At 35.8% G+C, this 21,604-nt stretch overlaps 1 protein-coding gene, 1 long non-coding RNA gene and 1 other non-coding gene across 4 annotated transcripts in view; 1 reads left to right on the top strand and 2 right to left on the bottom strand.

Moving 5' to 3' along the window:
- Fam151b (family with sequence similarity 151 member B) overlaps positions 1-17,136 on the bottom strand; it is a 31,610-nt gene extending 14,474 nt beyond the window's left edge. Inside the window, exons 1-5 of one of the 2 annotated variants that reach the window (XM_078044401.1) lie at positions 16,913-17,136; positions 10,778-10,903; positions 9,104-9,269; positions 5,368-5,585; positions 2,295-2,430 (exon numbers count right to left, since the gene is read on the bottom strand). In XM_078044401.1, coding sequence (XP_077900527.1) covers positions 2,295-2,430; positions 5,368-5,585; positions 9,104-9,269; positions 10,778-10,903; positions 16,913-16,937 — 671 coding nt within the window. In that variant the 5' untranslated portion in view covers positions 16,938-17,136. Of the gene's footprint in view, positions 1-2,294; positions 2,431-5,367; positions 5,586-9,103; positions 9,270-10,777; positions 10,904-16,759; positions 16,884-16,912 lie in introns of those variants that run through there. The other variant, XM_078044397.1, reaches the window with a different exon arrangement.
- LOC144367879 (U6 spliceosomal RNA) lies at positions 4-110 on the bottom strand. Its single transcript, XR_013427440.1, has one exon. It is a non-coding gene; the product is annotated as a U6 spliceosomal RNA (small nuclear RNA).
- LOC144376442 (uncharacterized) lies at positions 16,425-18,427 on the top strand. The gene is made up of 2 exons (XR_013436931.1): positions 16,425-16,739; positions 17,410-18,427. It is a non-coding gene; the product is annotated as an uncharacterized LOC144376442 (long non-coding RNA).
- The last annotated feature ends 3,177 nt before the right edge of the window (positions 18,428-21,604 follow it).

Genomic DNA, 21,604 nt, shown 5'->3' with positions numbered 1-21,604 from the left:
AGCAAAAATATGGAACGCTTCACGAATTTGCGTGTCATTCTTGCGCAGGGGCCATGCTAATCTTCTCTGTATCGTTCCAATTTTAGTATATGTGCTGCCGAAGCGAGCACTGTAATATTAATTTAAATAGCTTTTTGTTTTGACCTACTTACATGTGAAAAACTAAAGAAAAAAATAAATTATTTCTGCATAAACCAGTACTTTCCAGTTTGAAAGATCTAACACTAGATATTTAAGAAATACTTTCTGCTTAATGGGGAGAAACTCTTAGATTTCTTAGATCAACTGCCACATTGAACAGCTCAGGAATATCTAGTTAGCAGCTAATAGTTTTCATCATGTCCACAGAATACTCTGTGTTAATTCAGCTTTTACAGGCCCATGTGGATTATGTTTAAAAGATCTATTTTTGATTGAGGTCTGTTGGGTTATCAGATGTCTCTGTGAGTTGAAAGTTCCATAGGACTGAACATGACTATTTGAAAAGCACTGTGACACACTGTTAAAAGACAATATAAAATGTACAGAAATGGAATTCAGCCTGGGCTGAATTTTCTCACAAATGTGGCGTACTTTTATATATGTACTTTTATACATCCTGTTTTCCCATAGTCTTCTGGAGCTTGTGTGCTTGATTATTTGAGTACTATGTTTTCATGAAAATATAGTTCATCTGTATTATAAATGTTTCTCAGATAGAGGCATGAGAATATATTCTCAAGGGCTCTAGAGTTCTCAGAATTTACAATTTTTCATTTAACTGAATGCTTTAATTGCAATAATAATCTTTAAAAGTTACTACAGTATGCTACTTGATTTCCATGCAGTTCTCCAACATTAATGAAAACAAAACCAGAGGCAGAGTTAATAAATAAATGATGGGTTTGCAATAAGAGAATGTCTAATAGCATCACAGGATACTGCAAGAGTGGATGTCTCCCTGTAGTTCAATAAATCTCTTTCCTGCTTAAGTTAGCCAGAATTTGTTTCAGTTGTTTGAAACAAAGAACCTAACTAGGACATTGTCTGGTACCATCTAATGTTTCTCTTTAAGCATAATGCTAGCAGCCATTGATTCAAATGATTCTAAATTCATCTAAAAATACTTTTATACATCCTGTTTTCCCATGCATATGGAATCAAACTACACCTATCTTTGGTACCTTATTCACTTAAAAATTATTTTAGAGAACATTCCATATTAAACATAGCATCTAATGCACTATCTGTAATGAGTATATAATACTCCATCATATGGGTGTACCATAATTTATTCAACCGGTTTCTGACTGATAGGGATTTAAAATGTCTCAAGTCTTTTTCACAACTAAAATATTTCAAGAATATCTTAGTACCTATGTCTGTGTGCTTATGTGAACTTCCACTAATAAGATAAGTCCTCACTGATGAAATTCATGGCTCTCTGCCAATTTCTCTTAAGGAAACTACTGGCCAGTTTACACTGTTTCTAGTAATCTATGTCAGTTTCTGCTACTCTCTCCAATCTAATGAATTTATTAATATAGATCTTTCTCTGGATGATTTGTAAAAACTATGTGTTAGAATTCTTTACACTTCTCTGACATATATAAAAAGTACTATTTTACCAGAATCTTTCCATTTTTATGTATTCAAATGTATCGAAATTTCCTTTATAGTTTCTGTACTAAGGAGAAAAATATATTTACTATATTTAAATACCATCCCAGGTTTTTTTATGCATTTACTATTTGATGTTCAAGTCTTTAGTTCAACTGGAATTTATTTTGGAGAAGGAAAAAGGAAGCTGTCGTCATTGATTTACCTGCACAGTTAAATGGCCATTCTAACATCAGTTATTAAACTTTTGTCCCAGTGATTTGCAATGCCAGCTTTTTCCTATACATAATAGATTTGGGTTTATTTTTAAACTTTCTATTGACCAGTCTATTAAAAACATAGTATCCAAACTGTTTTTAAAATATCTAACTTTATAATATATTTTAGTAGTTAATATGTGGTCCAACTAGTTTTATATGAAAAAGATTTCTGAAATTATGATGAAATTCAAAGAGAAACTATTTAATCTACTCATAAAATTTTGTGAATTTATAACATAATAAAAAGATGAAAACATTTACTAAACTTTTCTGTGGAATAGGACATTAAATAAGTGAAGGCTCATCATGGAATTTCAGCTAATGCAGGAGTCTGTGCACTTAAATACTATTTTCATTCTCTCACACTGTCTTTCAATTTTCATGCCCTTTCTGTCTTACATGCATACTCTACATTGTTAAACTAATAATACTTACCTGTTTGATTTCTTTAACAGCCAGAGTAACTGAGAACAAGATTGCCTAACTAATGCTGCTCTGACAGGGAATGTCACAGGCTGATTTAGTTCATTGCATATATATTCCATCTCCTTCACCATTGTCCAACTATACCCTGAAAGGAAAAGAAATTTAAGTTTTTGATTGAAATCTTGTGAGTTGATTAATAAAAAACTAAATTATCTATTAATAGGTAAATCCATAGATAATCTACAGGTAAACTCATAGATAATTCATAAAAATTTCCATTTGGAGTGGAGTGAATTAAATAACATAAAACGCAAGAAAAAAAATTTTTCCCTTCAGTGCTGGGGATTGAGCCCCAGTCCCAGTGCATGCCAGGCAAACGCTTTACTACCTACTGAGCTACATCCCCAGCCCAAGGAAATGTTTTAAGTGGGAAATGTAGATAAAAATCATGCCATAAATACCCTAGAGCAAATTCAACAGAAAAAAATTAAAACATTAAGAAGATTTTACTGTGGCTGAGGGTACAGCTCAGTGATAGAGCATGAGCTTAGCATGTACAAGGCCCTGGGGTCAACCCCAGCACCAAAAAACAAAACAAAAACCCAAGAAGGTTTTACTAATCTCTTAAGTGTAAAAAAAAAAAAAAAAAAAGCAAAATTTTAAAATTAATCAATTAATTTATTTGTTCTAATCAGTTATACATGACAGCAGAATACTCTTCAATTCAGTATACACTAATGGAGCACAATTTTTCACTTCTCTGGATGTACACAGGATCACACCATTCATGTAATCATACATGTACCTAGGGTAATGATGTCTCTCATTCTACCATCTTTCCTAAACCCATGCCTGCTCTGCTCCCCTCCCTCCCCTTTGGCCAATCCAAAATTCCTCCACTAACCCCATCTCCATTATGGATTAGCATCCACTTATCAGAGAAAACATTCGGCCTTTGGTTTTTTGGAATTGGCCTACTTCACTTAGCATGATGTTCTCTAACCCTAACCATTTACCTGCAAATGCCATAATTTTATTCTCTAAAAAACACAAATTTGACACTATTTTTACTTACTTTAAAGGTTCTAAGGCTTTTCTCTTAGATATATCTATATCATTGATATTCATTAATATTCTCTACAAACTGAGATTTTCTAGTTGTATTTTCTTTCTCAGAATAAGGTGGTAGGTATTTACTAGCTGTTAAAGTGATAATTCAAATTCATTTTATTTTTGGCTATTCCAAATTATTTGTACATTTTAACTAAAGTAGAAATAGTGCCAGGCACAGTGCCTGTAATCCCAGTAGCTCAGGAGGCTGAGGCAGGAGGATCATGCATTCAAAGCCAGTCTGCACAACTTAACAAGGCCCTAAGCAACTTAGCAAGACCCTGTATCTAAAATATTTTAAAAGAAGGGGCTGGGGATGTGGCTCAGTGGTTAAGCGCCCCTGGGTTCAATCTCTGGTACCAAAAAAAAAAAAAAAAAGAAAGAAAGAAAAATAAAAAGAAAAGAAATAGTGGAAAATTTGATCATGTTAGGACATTTTAACACACTTGCCTGTTTATAAACAACATCAGAAAAATATTTTTAAAAATTACTGTCAACTCAAAAGTAGGTTGTAAAAAGTATTGTAAGTTAAATTCAGTATAGAAATCCTAAGTCAATATGTTGGTTTGGCAGTTAAATTCCTGATAAATAGAAGAGAAATGTTTTTAGAAAATAATATTTTTATCATTAGAAGAAGGGATTGCTAACAGAAGCTATGCCTTTGTGATTATAAACCTATGACCTCTCTTTTTTAAAAAACTATGCAACATAAGAAGTAAGGGAGGATAAAGCCCGAGTTGGCAATGATGAGAAGCTAGGAAGGGAAAAGTAGCCTGGAGACATCCAAAGACCCACGTGTGGCTGAATTCAGTTCAGCCTGAGGCTAAGACTAGAGTTAGACTAAACAGTGAAATGGAGTTTAGAACCAGTACAGCAGTATCAGAAAGTTTCTAGTTTATCATCCTCAAACATTTTATATTATAGGCTATATACTTTAATTAATCTAATAAAAAACTAAATTATTAGAAAATTAAAGTGGAATTAGGTTAAAGTATATGATTTTTTTCTCTCGATTATACCAATTGTTGGTTATTAGCTAAATGTTACTACTAACTAGACAGTAGTTACTCTAAATTTGTTCTGGATGCAAAACTTTACATCTGGGGCTGGGGTTGTAACTCAGTGGTAGATCACTTGCCTAGTATGTGCAAAATCCTTGATTCCATTCTCAGCATAGTGGAAAAGGAAAAAGCACGTGAATAAAAACTGAACACCCTGAAATCCACAGGACAATCTTGATAGTCTCTAATGTCTTTTAGTTGATGATTTTATATTTACCATGTGGGTAAGATGGCCCAGAGAGTTGCTTACTGGCTGATTATCTAGAAATCACTACATAGGGATGAATGAAGAAATAGATAAACCCAATAGTGTAATAAGTTTCAACCAGGAACAAACTGAATGTGAGTTTCACCTGTAGAAAGACAAGAATAAAAAGAAGGGATCCAGCCTACAGAATGTCTTCTGGCTTCCCACTCTCCTGTCAGCCACAAAGAACATAATGAGGGCCCTGTCCAATGACTTGGGGGCAGAACTTGTGCTCTTTTGGTTTCATATCATTTGAAACATTTGAAATTTTTAACCACTTTTTGTTTCATATCATTTGAAAAGCTTTTGACATCTGACATATGGAGTTTGCTCTAAGGAAGATGGGGGTGTCTAAAACAGTTAACAAGTTGAAAGAGACCAATTCGGGACTTGTTCAAAGAATTTAAAGAGGCAACTTTGGTTATTCTAGACTTTGCAAATAAATATTTGCCACGGAAGCTCTGTGATAAGATACTACCATACACACAGTATCTATCTAAAATAACAGAAGGGTCATACACATACCTGTTGGGTCAGGTCTTTCTCTCCATTACTCTTACATTTTATGGGGTGATTTTTTTTTACTTTATATTAAAGATGTTACTTTTATAATTGAAGGATATTTTAATTTGACCAACAAAAAATAAATTATTAGCATTATCACCTTCATTGACTTTCTCAGGATGCCATCCTGTTGTCCAACCCAAGGAAAATGTCACATCTGGAAAGAAGGATGTCACGGTGTCTATAAATGGTTTTGCATTTACTACTTTGTTACTTCCATTTGGACCAGGGAGAATATCAGCATTAATCCATACGGGACACTTTAGGTGCCTCTTCACATTTTCTAAGAGTATCATGGATGGTTTCACAGCTGCCAGACTAAAAACATAGTTTGGTATCAATGAAAAATATTTCTAGAGTAAAAAGAAATTCTTTTAGACTAATGGTCTTAAAGTTCTTGAATTTGTAATAAAAATGTAATACAATAATACCTGAATTAAATAAAATAAAAAATCACACACACACAGAAGAGAAAGATAAGGTATCTCAAAATGTTGATTTATACTTATTATTCATGAAAGGAACTTAAAGGTTCTATCAGTATTTAAATAATTCCACTACTTATGGACCAAATAGGGGTTTCAAAGCTCTCCATATTAGGATCACTAAGTGTGAAACAATATAAGACATAAATATTCACTCATCAGACAATGTATAAATAAGACAATAAATGTGAAATGTACTCATAACCTACACATACACAGTCATGAAATACCAAGTGTGTCCAGGCACTATATCTCCAGTACCAGCTCAAGACCTTAAAGGAAAAAAAGAAATATTTTTTTTCCCTCACGTATTCTTTGGGTGAATTTGGAGACATAAACACATTTCTAAAAATAACTAGAAAGAAAAAAAAAACTATATTTCCTTAAAGCGTTTATGAGTTCCACATTTATTTTTCTTTTACTGTAAGCACCTATTCTATAAACTAGAGGCAAGGATATTTTAGTTAAATTGAAAGGCTGCTTCTTTTTTTTTCTTTTCTCCCTACATCTACTGAAGCTGACACCTATGTACTTTAAAACAATAAGGTTTTAATCAGCCTACATCACTTTTACTTTTTAAAATTATACACATAATCTACTAGAAACCTCACTACTTCTAATTCTATCTTCTGACCTTTAAGATTAATCCTTCTGAACCTTTAGAAATGCTCATTTCCAAGAAAGTTAACTGCAGCGAAAGCTAAGCATTGTGAAGGTGGGTGCTGGAGAGAACACTCAGCAACACTCTCCACACTTCTACCTCATCTTAGGGAAGGACACTTCCATCTGTGCTTCTATCTTTCTTCTCTCCACTCCTTTTGTGCCTCCTACCTTAAGAGGAAAAATTAATATTCTCAGTAAGTTGGGAAATAAACCAGAGAAACCAGGCTCTAGCATTTAGCTTCTGGTCTCTCACTCCTCTTCTCCCACATATCAGCAGAGTGAAAGAGATTCAAGTCTTCTCACTCTTCTGCTCCTGAAATGAAGGCCCTAGATTTTAATGGCTCAAGAAGCCCTAATGTTTGGCTTTGTAGATTCTAATTTAAATACTCTCATTTCTCTGCTTTAAATTCTTTCTGTCTTGTACTGTATCAATGCCATGCTAAAACCACAAATCTAAAATTCATATGAAACAACAGAAGACCCAGAATAGTCAAAGTAATGCTGAGCAAAAAGAATAAAGCTAGAGGCACCATAAGACCCAATTTCAAAACATTACTACTAAAGTGGGCTGGGGATGTGACGCAGTGGTAGAGTGCTTGCCTGGTATGTGTGAGGCCCTGGGTTTGATACCCAGCACTGCAAAAACAAAAACAGAAAACAACAACAAAACATACCACATCGCTATAGAAATCAAAATAGCATGGTACTGAATATCTTATCCTACTTTCCTACAAGTTTCATATAGACATTGGGGATGACAAAACATAAACTGTACTTGATATTATAATAAGTAACTTCAAATTACATTTTAAGGGAAAATAATTCTTTGCTTAAACTCTGGAGTTGGCTAAAACTCCAAATAAAATTTAAAAACTACCATATGTTACTTATTATTTTTATACTAAAACATGTAACCTAGAAGCATAAAATAAGAACTACTAAACATTGACTAAAATATCATTCAGCTCCTCTCACACAGGTAGTGCAGCAATCTGGTTAGGGGAATGAACTCTCCAATTGGGGTGACAACTCTTTTTACCAACAATGTGACCTCTGGCAGGCTACTTATCCCTTCGGTCTCCATTGCCTCATCTGGAAAATGAGAATAGCAGCAACGATCTACCTCTTAGGATTGTTACGAGTATTAAATGAAAAATACATGTAATGCTCTTAGAACAGTGTCTGATGCATAATAAGTGTTCTTATAACCATTAATTTACATTCATTCCCCTTCAAATGTTATGGAAAAAAATCACTGTAAAATTTCAGTTTTCAGTGGCCCAGTTCTTTTGGGGTAGCTGCTAGCATTTAAGAATAAACAGTGGGAGGCTGAGATGTAGCCCAGTTGGTAGAGTGCTTGCCTTGCATGCACAAGGCCCTGGGTTCAATCCCCAGCACCCCACCCCCACATACACACACAAAGGAATAAACAGGGGCTGGGGTTGTAGCTTAGTGGTAGACTGCTTGTCTAGTGTGTGGGAGGCACTGGGTTTGTGTCTCAGCACCACATAAAAATAAAGAAATAAATATAATAAAGGTATTGTGTCCATCTAAAACTTAAAAAAAAATTAAAGAATAAACAGGCTAATATATAGGGAGCCAAAGAATAGATCACAGTCGATAATCCAAGGGGCAACAATAGATACACACACAAAAAAAATGAGCACATGAAAAGGCAAGGCATTCTAAAACTTTAAACTGCCAAGTATCAATGATCAGATGCTTTATCATAGTGCATAGAATGCCTAGGATCTGGTGCTACTTCAGCTGGCAAAGCTTAGCTATCATCCTTAGGTAAATCACCTAATCTCTCTGGGACTAAGTCTCTTTGTCCATAAAACAGAGCTGAACCTGTCATCACTCGAAAAGCCTGATGATTTTAAGATAGCTCTTTAACTCTTTAACCTAGTCAATTAAAACCCCTATATGTCAAGATTCTGTATATTTATTTGTTCACCAACAGAATAATGAGGCTTATTGATATAGTCAGCCCTATAAGAAATGGTTAGTCACTTTAAAAATCCCATAAAATCTCCAAATAATTATTTTGGGGGGCAGAGAGGATAATTCAATTTTAAAATATGACTTAGAGATGAGGCAGGTTTACTGCCAACCCTGGATTTCAATAGCAGCAGCCTTCATAGGGCTTATGGTACGCTTTTCTGGTGTCACAGTTTATTCCTGGTTTTACCTATAATTTTTACACACCAAAATACTTAAAAGCAAAATTTCCTATGATGGGCACATAGAAGTAATGACATTTAGCCTCATTCTTCATTATCAATGTCTCCAAAATAGTATTTTTAAGCAATTCTTTGGTTACTGAAAAGTTCCAAATTATTCCCTTTACACATATAACAACATAAATCAAACTGAATACACACAAAAAAACCTCTCCGAACCTTTCCTTCCAAGACTACTTATTAACAAAAGAACTTTAGATTTAGCAATCTGTTATCAGAATGATCATGCATGATAAATCCCTTTATAAAAATTAGCTTTAGCCTCAAAGAAACAATTATAGCAAACAGCTCAGTAGGTCCTAGGTCCACTCTGAAACATACTAGAGTCCATAAATCCATTTTCATTTTGGAAAAGATACAAAAGTAGATAGTCAGACATATGTGTGGCTATTAATTTTGCCCCCAAGTTACTCTATAACAGCCAGTAGCATGTTTGTACAAATACCTCTTGAAATCCAGCTTGATGCCTTTATTGCTCTTCACAACCTCAGTGAGCCACTCCTGTAGAGTATTATCACTGTTTGTTTCAGGGGGATGGGCCATGACTGGTTGTGCAGGCTCTGATCCATTACTTGGAAGAATGACATCGGCCTCTATCATATGAGCATTACCTGTCCAAATAAAAGAACTTAAGTTAATGCTGAAAAACTGCAGAACTGCAGGAGATGCCATGTCCCTCTTAAAGAAGATAAAAGGAAGGAAAGAAAACTAACACTGAGTAACTACTACATGTCAGGTACTGTACTTAATCCTTATTTGTTACAGATGAGCAAACATGCCAAGAAGCTAAATGAATTTACCTTAAACTATTGTTCTACTTTTGAATTTTTCCAAGTAAATAAAAGTATTGTGTCCATCCACAACAAAATATTTTTTAAAGAAACCACACAAGATGGCTATCTTTAAAAAATATTTTAGTTATAGATGGACACAATACCTTTATTTTTATTTGTATGCAGCTGAGGATTGAACCCAGTGCCTCACATATGCTAGGCAAGTGCTCTAAGACTGAGCTACAATCCCAGTCCAAGATGGCTGTTTTTAAAAATGCACAGTAACAAACGTTGGCAAAGATGTGGAAAGATTAGAATCCTTATCTACACAGCAGTAGGAATATAAAAGATAGAGCCATTTTAAAAATGTATGGCAGTTTAAAAAAAAAATTAAACATACTATGACTCAGCAATTCTACTCTATAGACACATAATGCAAGAAAACTGCAAATATATGTCCACAAAAAATTGTACATGAATGTTCATAGCAGTAGTAAAAGTATCAAAAAATCAGAAACTGAGATATTTATCAACTGATGAATGGATAAACACACTGCAATATACATACAATGAAATGATACAATCATAAATAGACATGAAATAATGATAGACCTTAGAACATAAATGAACTTTTAAAATATGCAAAATAAAAGAAATTGGACACAGAAGTTCACATGTGAAGGAAGAGTACAGGGAGCTACCCTGAATTGTGATTCTGAGTTAAAGAAAAGTCTTCATAAAGCAACAGGCAATTTAATTGATACCAAAGGATGTTTAAGAGGTTAGCCAGGCAAAGTGTGAGAAGAGAGCATTCCAGAAAGAATGTATATGGCAGTCAGAGGAGGAGAAGAGCTGGGCCATGAGAGGACTCTAAGGCTGGTACAGACGCAAACTAAGCATACTGGGACAGGAGAACTTGAAAAAAACAGGCCAGTTTGCACAGGGCCTTCAGGCTATCGAGGCAGTTTGAAGGCTCAACAAATAGCATTTCATTTTCTGAAAGAATTCTGAGAAATAAGGTAGCCAAATTAGTAGATGGGGTTCAAAATATTACTTATATTACCTATAAAGCTAGGTCAGTGGGTACAGCTTAATTGAGAGATAATTTCTAACTTCCACCATAATCCCTAAATCCAAATTCTGGAACAGTCCTTTTGAAGAAAGTTCTAGCAAACACAAATGTCCAGACAGCTGTTTCTCACTGTTCAGGTGGAAGCAGAGAGAAGAATGCCCTTTGTCCAATGAATTTGCTAGATTAGGACTAAAAAAAATTTGATTAGATATCAAAAAAAGGTATTGAATTAATCTACTCTTTAAAGCAAACATCAGAAACTGGACTGACTTACTTTTCAATGCCTCATTCATCTGTGCCTTGTGGTTAGCTGCATGATACCAGATGATCTCAGCGCCATCTTCTGTTGTAATCCGGTTATTTCTCAGAAAATATTCCAGTATATTTTCACTCCAAGATCCTAAAATGACAGTATTTACATGAAAAGAATGTTTCTTTAACAGGTAAAATTTTAAAATGTTTTATTATGTATAATAAGACAGATCATATAGATACATATTGATAGTAAAAATCTTGCTAAAATGAGGCAAATTAACATTATCAGTCATCTGATACAGTTACCTATTTTTAAAGTTTTTGTGGCAAGATAGCTAAAATCTCTATTCACTGAGCATAAATCACATATACACTATAATATCACATATACCCTCATGTTGAACATGAAATCTCTATATTTGTTCATCCAATGTATTTGCCACTTTGTATCCTCTGACCTACTTCTCATCATTCCTCCTTTGAGTAACCACACTTTTATTCTCCATCTTTGTATATTTCAAATTTTAAATTTTAGATTCCTCATATGAATGAAGTCATGAGTTTTTTTCTTTCTGTGTCTGGATTATTTCACTTAGCATAATAATGTCCTTCAAGTTCATCCATGTTGTGGTGAATAGCAAATCTCATTCTTTTTAGAGCTGAATAATATTACATTGAATGTGTGTGTATGTGTGTGTGTGTGTGTGTATGTGTGCACACACATGCACATAGGCACATATACCCAATGCATGCTCATGCATGTGCAATGTGTGGACATAGCATATCTTCTTGATATATTTGTCTGCCTTTAAACATCCAAGTTCTTTCCATAACTTGGGTATTGTGAATAATGTTCATAGAGATATCTTTAAAATTTTATTTTATTTGAGTATATGCCCAGAAAAGGGATGGCTAGGTGATAGGATAAAAAAATTAATAAAAATGAACAGAAGACTTATCCAGGGAGGATAACAAAGTAATTAGCCTGAGGAAAATACAAGATTAAAAAAATAAGGAATACTTATGATGTGACAGGTATATAATACATATGAGTAATATAACTAGTAGATATATAAGATGGTCTGAACACCAGAAGCATAAAAATGTAGAAAGAAAATAAAACCAGTAACAAGCAGAAATTTAAGAGCAGAATATTTTACAATGTCTTCTAATGATTGTGACCCTAATTTATGTAAAGCGAAAGCTATAATTAAAACTTTTAAGTTTTGTGCAATTTAATTGTTTTCTCTACCTGAAGTCTTACTGTCTATTGACAATTTATAATTCAAATGACACGCCAGGCATGGTAGTGCAGGTCTATAATACCAGAGACTGGGTCCAGGAAAGAGGACCACAAGTTCAAGGTCAGCTTGAGCAACTTAATGAGACCGTGTCTCAAAATAAAAAATAAAAAGGGCTGGGGATATAACTCAGTGGTTAAGCACCCCTGGGTTCAAAACACCAAACAAACAAACAAGTAAATAAATAAAATAAAATTCAAATCTCATATTTTGCTACATATTCATCTTCAAATTATGATTCTCAGACCCTCATATTAAGTAAACTTGAATTAACAGTCATAGATTTATCTAGTATGTACAAATATAAATAATTCTCATGTCTATCAACTACTTTTGGCATACCAGATTTTTCATAATTATATATTTTTAAATGAAAGTTAACTGAGACTAAGGCAGGTGGTGGCAAAAAATACTTGAATCCAGGCCAACTCCATACTATGCCATTTTCTAATATAGAACTTTTTGAAAGCTTTAAAAAGCAAAAAAAGAGGAAAAAAAAAAAACATGTGAGGCCTTGAGTTTGAGTTTGATCTCCCACACCATAAAAAAAGTTTCTCATAATATTAACATCCCTAATTATTGTTTGTTTCACTTAAACATTGCTTACAAATTCCCTATGTGTAAGTCATTTGGACTCCATCTAACAACAGTTACAAACCTTAAAAAGGCTATCAGAAACTATAAATAAAAGTAATATTTTATCAGTGAACAGAGGAGCAAATAATTAAACTTCTTACTAATATGCATAGGGACCCAGCAACCACCCTAGATAATGGGCAATAGAATATAGAAGGAAGGGTTAGCTGGAGAATCCACTATCCCCAGTCTCCAACACACCATGCATGGCCCTACTTAGCATACAGGATAGAGTCAGAGACTTTTTGGACTTAGATGGCAGTGCATAGTTATCATTTTTAAAATATTTAAGCCAGGCATTATAGAAGGCCTATTATTGGTTCTAACAAATGTCCAACTATAGGATGATAATTAAATCATAGAATATTCTCATGATAGAATATGTGACTAATGTGGCTGTTACAAATAAAGTTTTTGAGACAGATCAAATGACTTAAATAAATGGTTACTTAATGGAACCTAGTTGTTAGATAATGATTCATAATAAGATATTTCCATAGCACCTTTCAACTAAACACTGCATTTGAAGTTTTATAAAGGCAATTTATAAATTAATAATAATGGGCAACAAAATAGCCAAATTGTGTTCTTCTATTGTGTGCATGTACAAATATGTAACAACGAATCCCACTACTATATATAATTACAATGACCGATGAAATACTTACAAATACTGTGACTGAAGAATCTAAAAACATTAGAATTAAAAAGTTCTTGGAGTAGGAAAGACAATGGAATACAATGGTCATCATTACCCTAAGTACACATATGAAGACATGAAGGATGTGACTCTACTTTGTGTACAACCATAAATATGAAAAATTGTGCCCTATATGTGTAATGTGAATTGTAATGCATTCTGTTGTCATATATAACAAATTAAAATTTTTTTAAAAGTTCTTGCCCTTTTAATGAGTGAAATTGCTATATTGTACTTAATCACAACTATATACAGATGCTCCTTAACTTATGATAGGGTTATGTCCTAATAAATTCACTGTAAGTTGGAAATATCATAAATTAAAAAATGCACTGAATACACCTAACCTACTGAACATCTGAGCTTAGCTTACTCTACTAACCATGCTTAGAAGACCTACACTTGGGCAAAATCACCAAACACAAAGCCCATTTTACTATAAAGTGTTGAATCTCATGTAATTTATCAAATACTATATGAACATGGAAAATGGAATGTTTTTGCACCAGTAATATACAAAAATATTTTGCACCATATAAAGTCAAAAATATCATAAGTCAAATCATCCTAAGTCAGGGACTGTATGAATATTTTTAGAATTTAAGAAGCCTCTGATTACCTATGATCCAGGGTATTATTATTACTATCTTAAGCAGTCTATAACTCTGAAAATGGGGCCAAGAGAAAGGCAAAATCAGTTGAGTTTTCTTAAGATTAAGACATTTTGGGGGGCAGTTAGGATTTATAGAAAAAAAATACAGAGTTCTCATTTGCCCCTATACTCATCCCAAATTCCCCTATTTTTAACACTCTCTAGGAGAAGAGTTAAATGTTCTTATCATAAATGATTAGTATGTGAGGTAATAAATTATTTTTTTTTAAGCTTGCTGACCTCTGGACTAGACAATCATTAAAGTTACTTCTATTTACTTCTAGTGTGTCTACCAGATTCACCATTAAAAATAATCTGCCATATAGTCACACAAAGACTTGCACACAGAAGTTCACCACAGCATTATTCATATTATGGTTTGAATGTATCTTTCAAGGTTCATGTATTAGAAACTTCATCCCCAAGGTAGTGGGGTTGAGAGGTAAGGCCTAATGGGATGTGTTTGGCTCATAGGGGCACCACCCTCATGAACAAATTAATGTCCTTATAATAGGAATAGGCTCACTCTATCTTGTACTCCCTCACTGTCTCTTTCTGTCTCCTGCTGCTCTTCAGCTATGCTCCTTCTGCCACGGTATGACATAGCAAGAAAGCCCTTTAGCTCCTCCATCTTGGCTTTCTCAGCATCCAAAACTGTAAATCAATACATTTCTGCTCATTACAAATTACCTAGTCTATGGTCTCTATTATATAGCAGCACAAAACCAACTACAACAATTTATAATAGTCAAAAATATAACCAATCTAAATGTCCATCAACAAATAAATGGATAAAATAATGTCATATGCACATACAACAAAATACTATTTGACCCTGAAAAGGAATGAAATACTGATACATGCCACAATATGAACACAATTTGAAAAATCCTACGCAAAATGAAGTCATACAGACAAGATCACATCACTGTACATTTCCATTTATATGAAATGTCCAGAATAGATATTTATTTATTTCTATGTGGTGCTGAGGCTCTAACCCAGCGCCTCGCATGTGCTAGGCTAGCGCTCTAGAAAAGATAAATAGGTAGGGATAGAAAGTAGATGTGCAGCTATGGTTTGAGGTATAAAGAGGATTTTAATTCTTTTTTTCGTGATGACAATAGTTTAAAATTGACTGTAGTGATAGTTGCACAAGTCTGTGAATACACTGCCAACCACTGAATTATACTGTTTTGAAGACTTTTAGAACTATATAATAAACTTACTTACTCTAAGCTGCTAAGAACTAGTGCTATAAAATTAATTTGTATATAAAGAAAGTGGGAGAAAGACTATGCATATTACATATATTAACATATTATATATTTTACATGTGGCTTGTACACAGAACCTCTCAAAGGATATACAAGAAATGGTAACACATGCCTGTGTGGAGAGGAACTGACTGAGGAACTGCAGGGAACCTTGCACTAAAAATCCTATTGTGCCTTTTGAATTCTTTTACACTGAAGATATTATTTTTAAAAAAGTTAAGGGAAGAAAATGATTCACCTAGTGAAATAAACTGGTTAAGAATTAGCTAAGCCAAAAACTGGTCATGAGATTAGAATTCATTATTATTATTTAATGGCATGTGTCACAATCTGGAAATTTTCACCTGAGCACACATTTATTCCAACATTTTGCAAACCTTGCACTAATTCAGGAAAATCTGTATTTTTACAGCTTAATAATGAGAGTGGTTAATTTTTTGAGAGTGAGCCTAGTCCAAAATTTGGACTTTCAGAATTAAACATTCTATGAGGCTTAACGTATGCCCTAAAAAATGTTCACATTCTTTGATTCAGTAATTCTTGTTACAAAAATCTTGCATAAGATTTTTTAAAATCAGAATTGAGGAAGAATAATAAAAAGATGTTCATTACTGCATGAGTTCTGATTTTTTTAAAAAAAGGAAACATGAGGAAATTGGTCAAATAAATTACAGTATAATTTTTGATAAAACAATTCAGTCACTTAAAGTTATTTGTTTATAGAAAGCTTTGTGACATGGTGATATTAGGAAAAATGCAGGATAAAAAATTTATATTTACTATGATCTTACTCTACTTTCTTAAAAGTCAGAATTGTGAGAAAACACCAAAAAGTTACTACTAGTAATGAGTCCAAATCCTGGTACTGGAAAGCTCTGACCTACTTCAATATACTTTAAATGCCCCATAAAGATCACCTATTATATTTACATTCTGTAAAATATCTAAGCTGATGAAGGAATGCGCCACCGAGGCTGTCTAATGCCACCACTCATGCTTATGTAAGAGAGACTGTAACCTTCTGGGGAATTCGACGTCCGCGGTTTAAAACACCTTGGGTTCCAGGGGTCAAACAACAGCATACACTAGTTAGTAGCTTGCAAAAGTCGTGCACCGAGAAGGTGGCAGGCCGTGCTCCATGCCTTCCCTGCATTGTCAACCCTCAACTAATTCCCAGAGCAGCAGCGCACTTGACCATGGGTTATTCCCTATTCTGTCTATTGAAATTATGGGCTGGGCAAGTGTCACGATCCCTTCAAACCAACCAAGATCTCCAAATAATAAACCAGCCGTTCTCGGGCGCCCTAAACGCTCTTTCTTTAACGCCCTCCCGGGAACCCTGGTTCTCTACCACAGGATGGTGGGCGCGCGCCCATCCCCGGCCGCCAGGAGCCGCTCAGTTCAAGGAAAACTAGGTGAGGAGAGCTAAGAGGACCTGAAACACTCCCCTGCCGCCAGACGAGCCTCTCAGAGAGGCCCAACTCCGGGCTCTGGCTCGGAAAGGCGGGCGGCGAGCTCGGGGCTCAGGGCCGCGCTGCGCACTCTGACCGAGCCCGCCCGGCCGGAAGCCCTGGGGACCCCTGCTTACCCAGGCCCCGGGCAGGCGCTGTCATGGTGACGGACGCCCGCCGTTTGCGCAGGCGCCGAGCGATTGGCAACCAGCCTACAATCGCCCGCGTGGCAGGCGGATTCGGAGAACCACGAGCTCCTAGCTCCTGGGCGCACCAGCAAGGCTGAGGCGGAAGGCGCGGGGAGTGCCGCGCCTGCGCAGTTTCGCCTGCCCGTGGCTGTGGTTGTGGCTGTGGCCGGGTCCCTGGCGGATAGTGCTATCCTAGGGAAGACCACAGCGATGGGAAGCATTTGCTGGTGTGGGGCACGAATTTCCAAATAAGTTGGATATATTTTCTTTTTAATCTTAGAAAGGGTATCGTTATTACTCCATAAAACGGAGTGTTGTTGCACAAGGATATTTAGATGAAGCTTCAAGTTTTCTCTCCCCTTCTCCTTCAAACTCGAAAGACTCCCCAACTCGGCTCTCTCTCCCACTGCCTTCCTAACCCGCCTGAAACTCCTTGTTTTCTGAAGCCAGGCTAATGCAGGAAGAGCACCTTGGGACTCTGACTAACCTGGATGAGCAACCTGGCTTTATGGAGTTCGGCTAATGCAACTCTAATACAACTGAAGCTGCCAGCGGTAAAATTGAACTTACAGCGCTGACCTGGAACCCGAATGGAGGCTGTCTTCAACCAACCCTGCAGACTTTAATATTTTTAAATCCTTCTAGACTTGAGTTACAATTATTTTTATTTATCCTCAATCAGGCCTTCGTATTCTCTAGATTTTCCCCAGGTCCATCAGAAAAGATTTCTATACTTAAGAAAACACTACGTTTTAATGACATCAATTTTGAAGTCATTACGTTAAAGTTTTAAAATTTTATAGAACAGATCAATAGATTAGAGGAAAGCGATTGGGAGGAGGAGGGGGTATTAGAAAGTACTAGGGAAGAAATCTTCCAAATTATGCCAGGTCCATGCATAAATCAACAAAATGAATCTTGCTTTTATATGTAAATATAATACACGAATTAAAAGAATAATAGAAGAGAGATGGGTAGATTAGATAGAGTAAGCAGATCAGGGGAAGGGAGGAGGAAAGGGAAGGGGAAGTAAAGGAATGAGATTGATTAAAATATGTTCATGAGCAAATATCATAATGAATTCTACTTTTAATTATGCACCAATAAAAATAAGTAAAATAATAAAAATTTAAAGTTTCACTTAAATTTTTAACTTAAAAATAGATTTATTGAGATAAACAGATGATTTGCATCTGATTACATTTCTGTAATGAAATGACTAATAATTGTATATTTAAAGTGCATGATTCAGCAAATTCATAGTATTCATAGAGTTGTACAACCATCATGACAAGGAACTTGAGAACATTTCATCACCCCAAAGCAACAACTCTATCCCCCCACCCCCACCCTACACACATACTCCCTAAGCAACCACTTACCTACTTTCTATCCCTATGGATTTGCCTATTCTGGACATTTTATGTAAATGGTATCACATAATAAATGACATTTTGTTTCTGGCATCTTTCATTAAGGATAATGTTTTTCAAGGTTCATCCACGTTTCAGCATGTGTCAATACTTTCTTCCTTTTTATGGTGGAATAAATTCCATTGCATAAAACAAAACTGAGGTAGAACAGAAGAAATAAAGAAGTAGCTAGAAAGGCCACATAAAGGAAAAACAAGGAAATATAGTTTTGTTTTTTTTTTTAGAGAGAGAGAGAGAGAGAGCTCCCCTGGGGCCTCTGGGCCTATGCTTTGGAGAAAGCAGTAAATGCTGACAGACTGGGCACCAGAGTAGAGGTCCTGGCCAAGGTTCACCCTCAGAAGGACAGGCTACTTCAACCCCTAGAACCTCAGTGGGAATCAGAAATCTCATTGTGCATGGATCAGAAATGGTATGAAATGGAAGACCTGTCAAAGGCTCTTCTGAAAATGTTTAATGAGGGGACAGTTAGAGACCATAGGCTGGCTTCATGGGATTGAGGCAGGGTTTTCACAGCTGGCACATAAAAATAAGGGATGCCAAGTTACCTATGTATTTCCAATGAACAATGAATAATTTTTAGCATAACTATTTACAGGTATACTTAAAGCCATGATATTTGGAATATACTTAAACTAGAAAATCATTCATTATTTATCTGGAATACAAATTTAACTGGGCATCCTCTACCTTTCTCTCTTGGCAACATTAAATTCAGGATATCCCAGGACCATCTAGGCCTGGAGAGGCAATGGCAGAGAACTGGGTGCAGGAACCTGGTGAGGCCAGGCTTCCCAGAGAATGCAAACGCAGCCACACAGGAGGGGAAGAGGCAAGGGGAAGAGGGAATGTCCCATCTCACTCTTTCCCTGCCCTCTGATCTCCTGCTGCACCTCCGTTTAGCAAGGAGCTCCCTTGATGCAGTCCTAAGTGGTTTTGGCACAGTGCAGAGCCGAGGATGCAGGGCAAAGAGGCTAACAGAAAATATTCAACATGATGGTGAACCGGTTTCTATCCCCTCTTCATTCTGTCCTCAACAATTTGGCTTCATCACATTACTCCTCCCTTTCTCCAGGATAGACTATGGCTCCCACTGCCTCCAGCAGCAAGTTCAATCTCTTCAGCGTTTCCAGTTTTAGCCTTTGTTCTCTCATCCTCTGGCAGGCATTCGCTGCTCTAAGCAGACAAGACTACTGAACAAAGGAACTCACTGAGACTCCCTCCAGCCCCAGGGCCTTTGCTTAGGCAAAGGTATTCTTTAGGACCATCATGGAACTTAGAGCTGGAAGGACCTTTACGGGGATCTGTTCTCACCCCCTATGCCTCGACTGGAAACCTCAGATTTAGCAGGAGAAAAAAGAACTCATAAAGTTACTTCTCCAGCTGATCAACCCTCCCTGGCCTCTCACCAACTCTGCCAGGAAGCCGGTCTGCACTTGGAAATGAAGCTGCGGTTCTCTGCTTTCATCACTGGTCGCCTTGTTTCTAGTTGCTGCCTGATTGGGAATCCTCTTCCCTGACCAGAATACAAGGTTCTTTTTCTTAGCTTTCCCTTTAGCACAGTGGTGGGAATGTGAACACAATAATTTTGTTTTTAAATTGCATCCATTGATTATAGTTCAACAATTTAATCACAGTTATTAAATAACTAAAGATCTGCCTGGCTTGATACTGGTGGTATAAGGGGGTGGGGAAATACACAGGGTTTGGAACAAGATAGCCTGGGATTTTTTTTTTTTTTTTGATAAATCCTTGCTGAGTTTAAAAAATAAATAAATAAATAAAATGAGAGAGAGAGAGAGAGAGAGAGAGAGAGAGAGAGAGAGAGAGAGAGAGAATTTTAATATTTATTTTTTGGTTTTCGGCAGACACAACATCTTTGTTTATATGTTATGTGGTGCTGAGGATGGAACCCCGGCCGCATGCATGCCAGGTGAGCGAGCTACCGCTTGAGCCACATCCCCAGCCCAAGGAAATATTTTAATTTAAAGCTTCACATACTTTTCCAGGCCTATCACTCTCCAAGCCACTCTCTCTCCCAGGCCTGTCACTCCATAATTTCTGGGAAATATGTAAATTCGAGCTACCGTAAAATCATTCACTTATGATAATTAACTTGTATACTGTTCATTAGCCCAATAAATGTATTAAGCAAAGAGAGATGAGATTTTTTTTAAAAACCCAACATTATTTCTTGATCAGATAATGGAAATTATGTCAGCTGAAGGATCCTGAGAATAAGCAGACCACCAGAAACCATTTTGAGATCACCAAACTGATGATATTTTTACATACCTCACCATACCCATCCCTCAGCATGTTTCTTTTAAAGAAGAGCCAGAAACCACAAAAACACATCTCTCCAGATGGCCTGCATTCTCCCTTGAATCTGTATCCCTTACTTTCTTAGGTAAGTCTCTGTGCTTATACTGACATGTGCTGATATGCTTTTCCATCACAGATGTCAAGAACACTGTTGTTCTCAGTAGAGTTCTCCCCTTCTCTGAGAATTCCACTGGACTATCTTCTGGTGAGCTTGACTCCAGTGGCAAAACATTTTTACCTGTCCACTGGTCAGTTGGTGGACATTTGAGTTGTTTCTACTTTATGATTGCTATCAATAATGCTGCTATGAACATTTATGTACAAGTTTCATGTGGATGTATTTCTTGTGTGTATATACCTAGGAGTGGAATTGCTTCTTCTATGAAACACTATTTTCAACTTGTAAGGAACTGCCAGTTTTGTAAAGCAGCTGTACCATTTTACATTCCTTTAAACACTTTACTAAGGTCTCAATTTCTACACATTCTCACCAATGCTTATATAACTTTTTAAAAATTATGGGCATCCTAGTTCATATGAAGAAGTATCTCATTGTTTGATTTTTTGTCTTGATTTCCCTACTAATAACATTGAGCATATTTTCAGGGGTTTATTGGCCGTTTGCATATTTGATTTGAGGAAATATTCATTTGCTCAATTTTTAAATTGGATTTGTGTTTTTATTGTTGAACTGTGGAATTCCTTATATAAGTCTGAATACAAGTTCTTTTAACAGATGATTTTCAGATATTTTCTCACACTTTGCAGGTTGTCTTCTCCATTTCTTGATGGTACTGATTATAGTAGAAAGTTTTTGTGACCTATTGGTCACTATATTAGCTCAGTACTTTGATAGATTTTACAATAACTGACTCAGAATTTCTCT

Source organism: Ictidomys tridecemlineatus, chromosome 1, assembly GCF_052094955.1.
Source record: "Ictidomys tridecemlineatus isolate mIctTri1 chromosome 1, mIctTri1.hap1, whole genome shotgun sequence".
Lineage (NCBI taxonomy): Eukaryota > Metazoa > Chordata > Mammalia > Rodentia > Sciuridae > Ictidomys > Ictidomys tridecemlineatus.
This window is presented reverse-complemented; position numbering and strand designations above follow the sequence as displayed.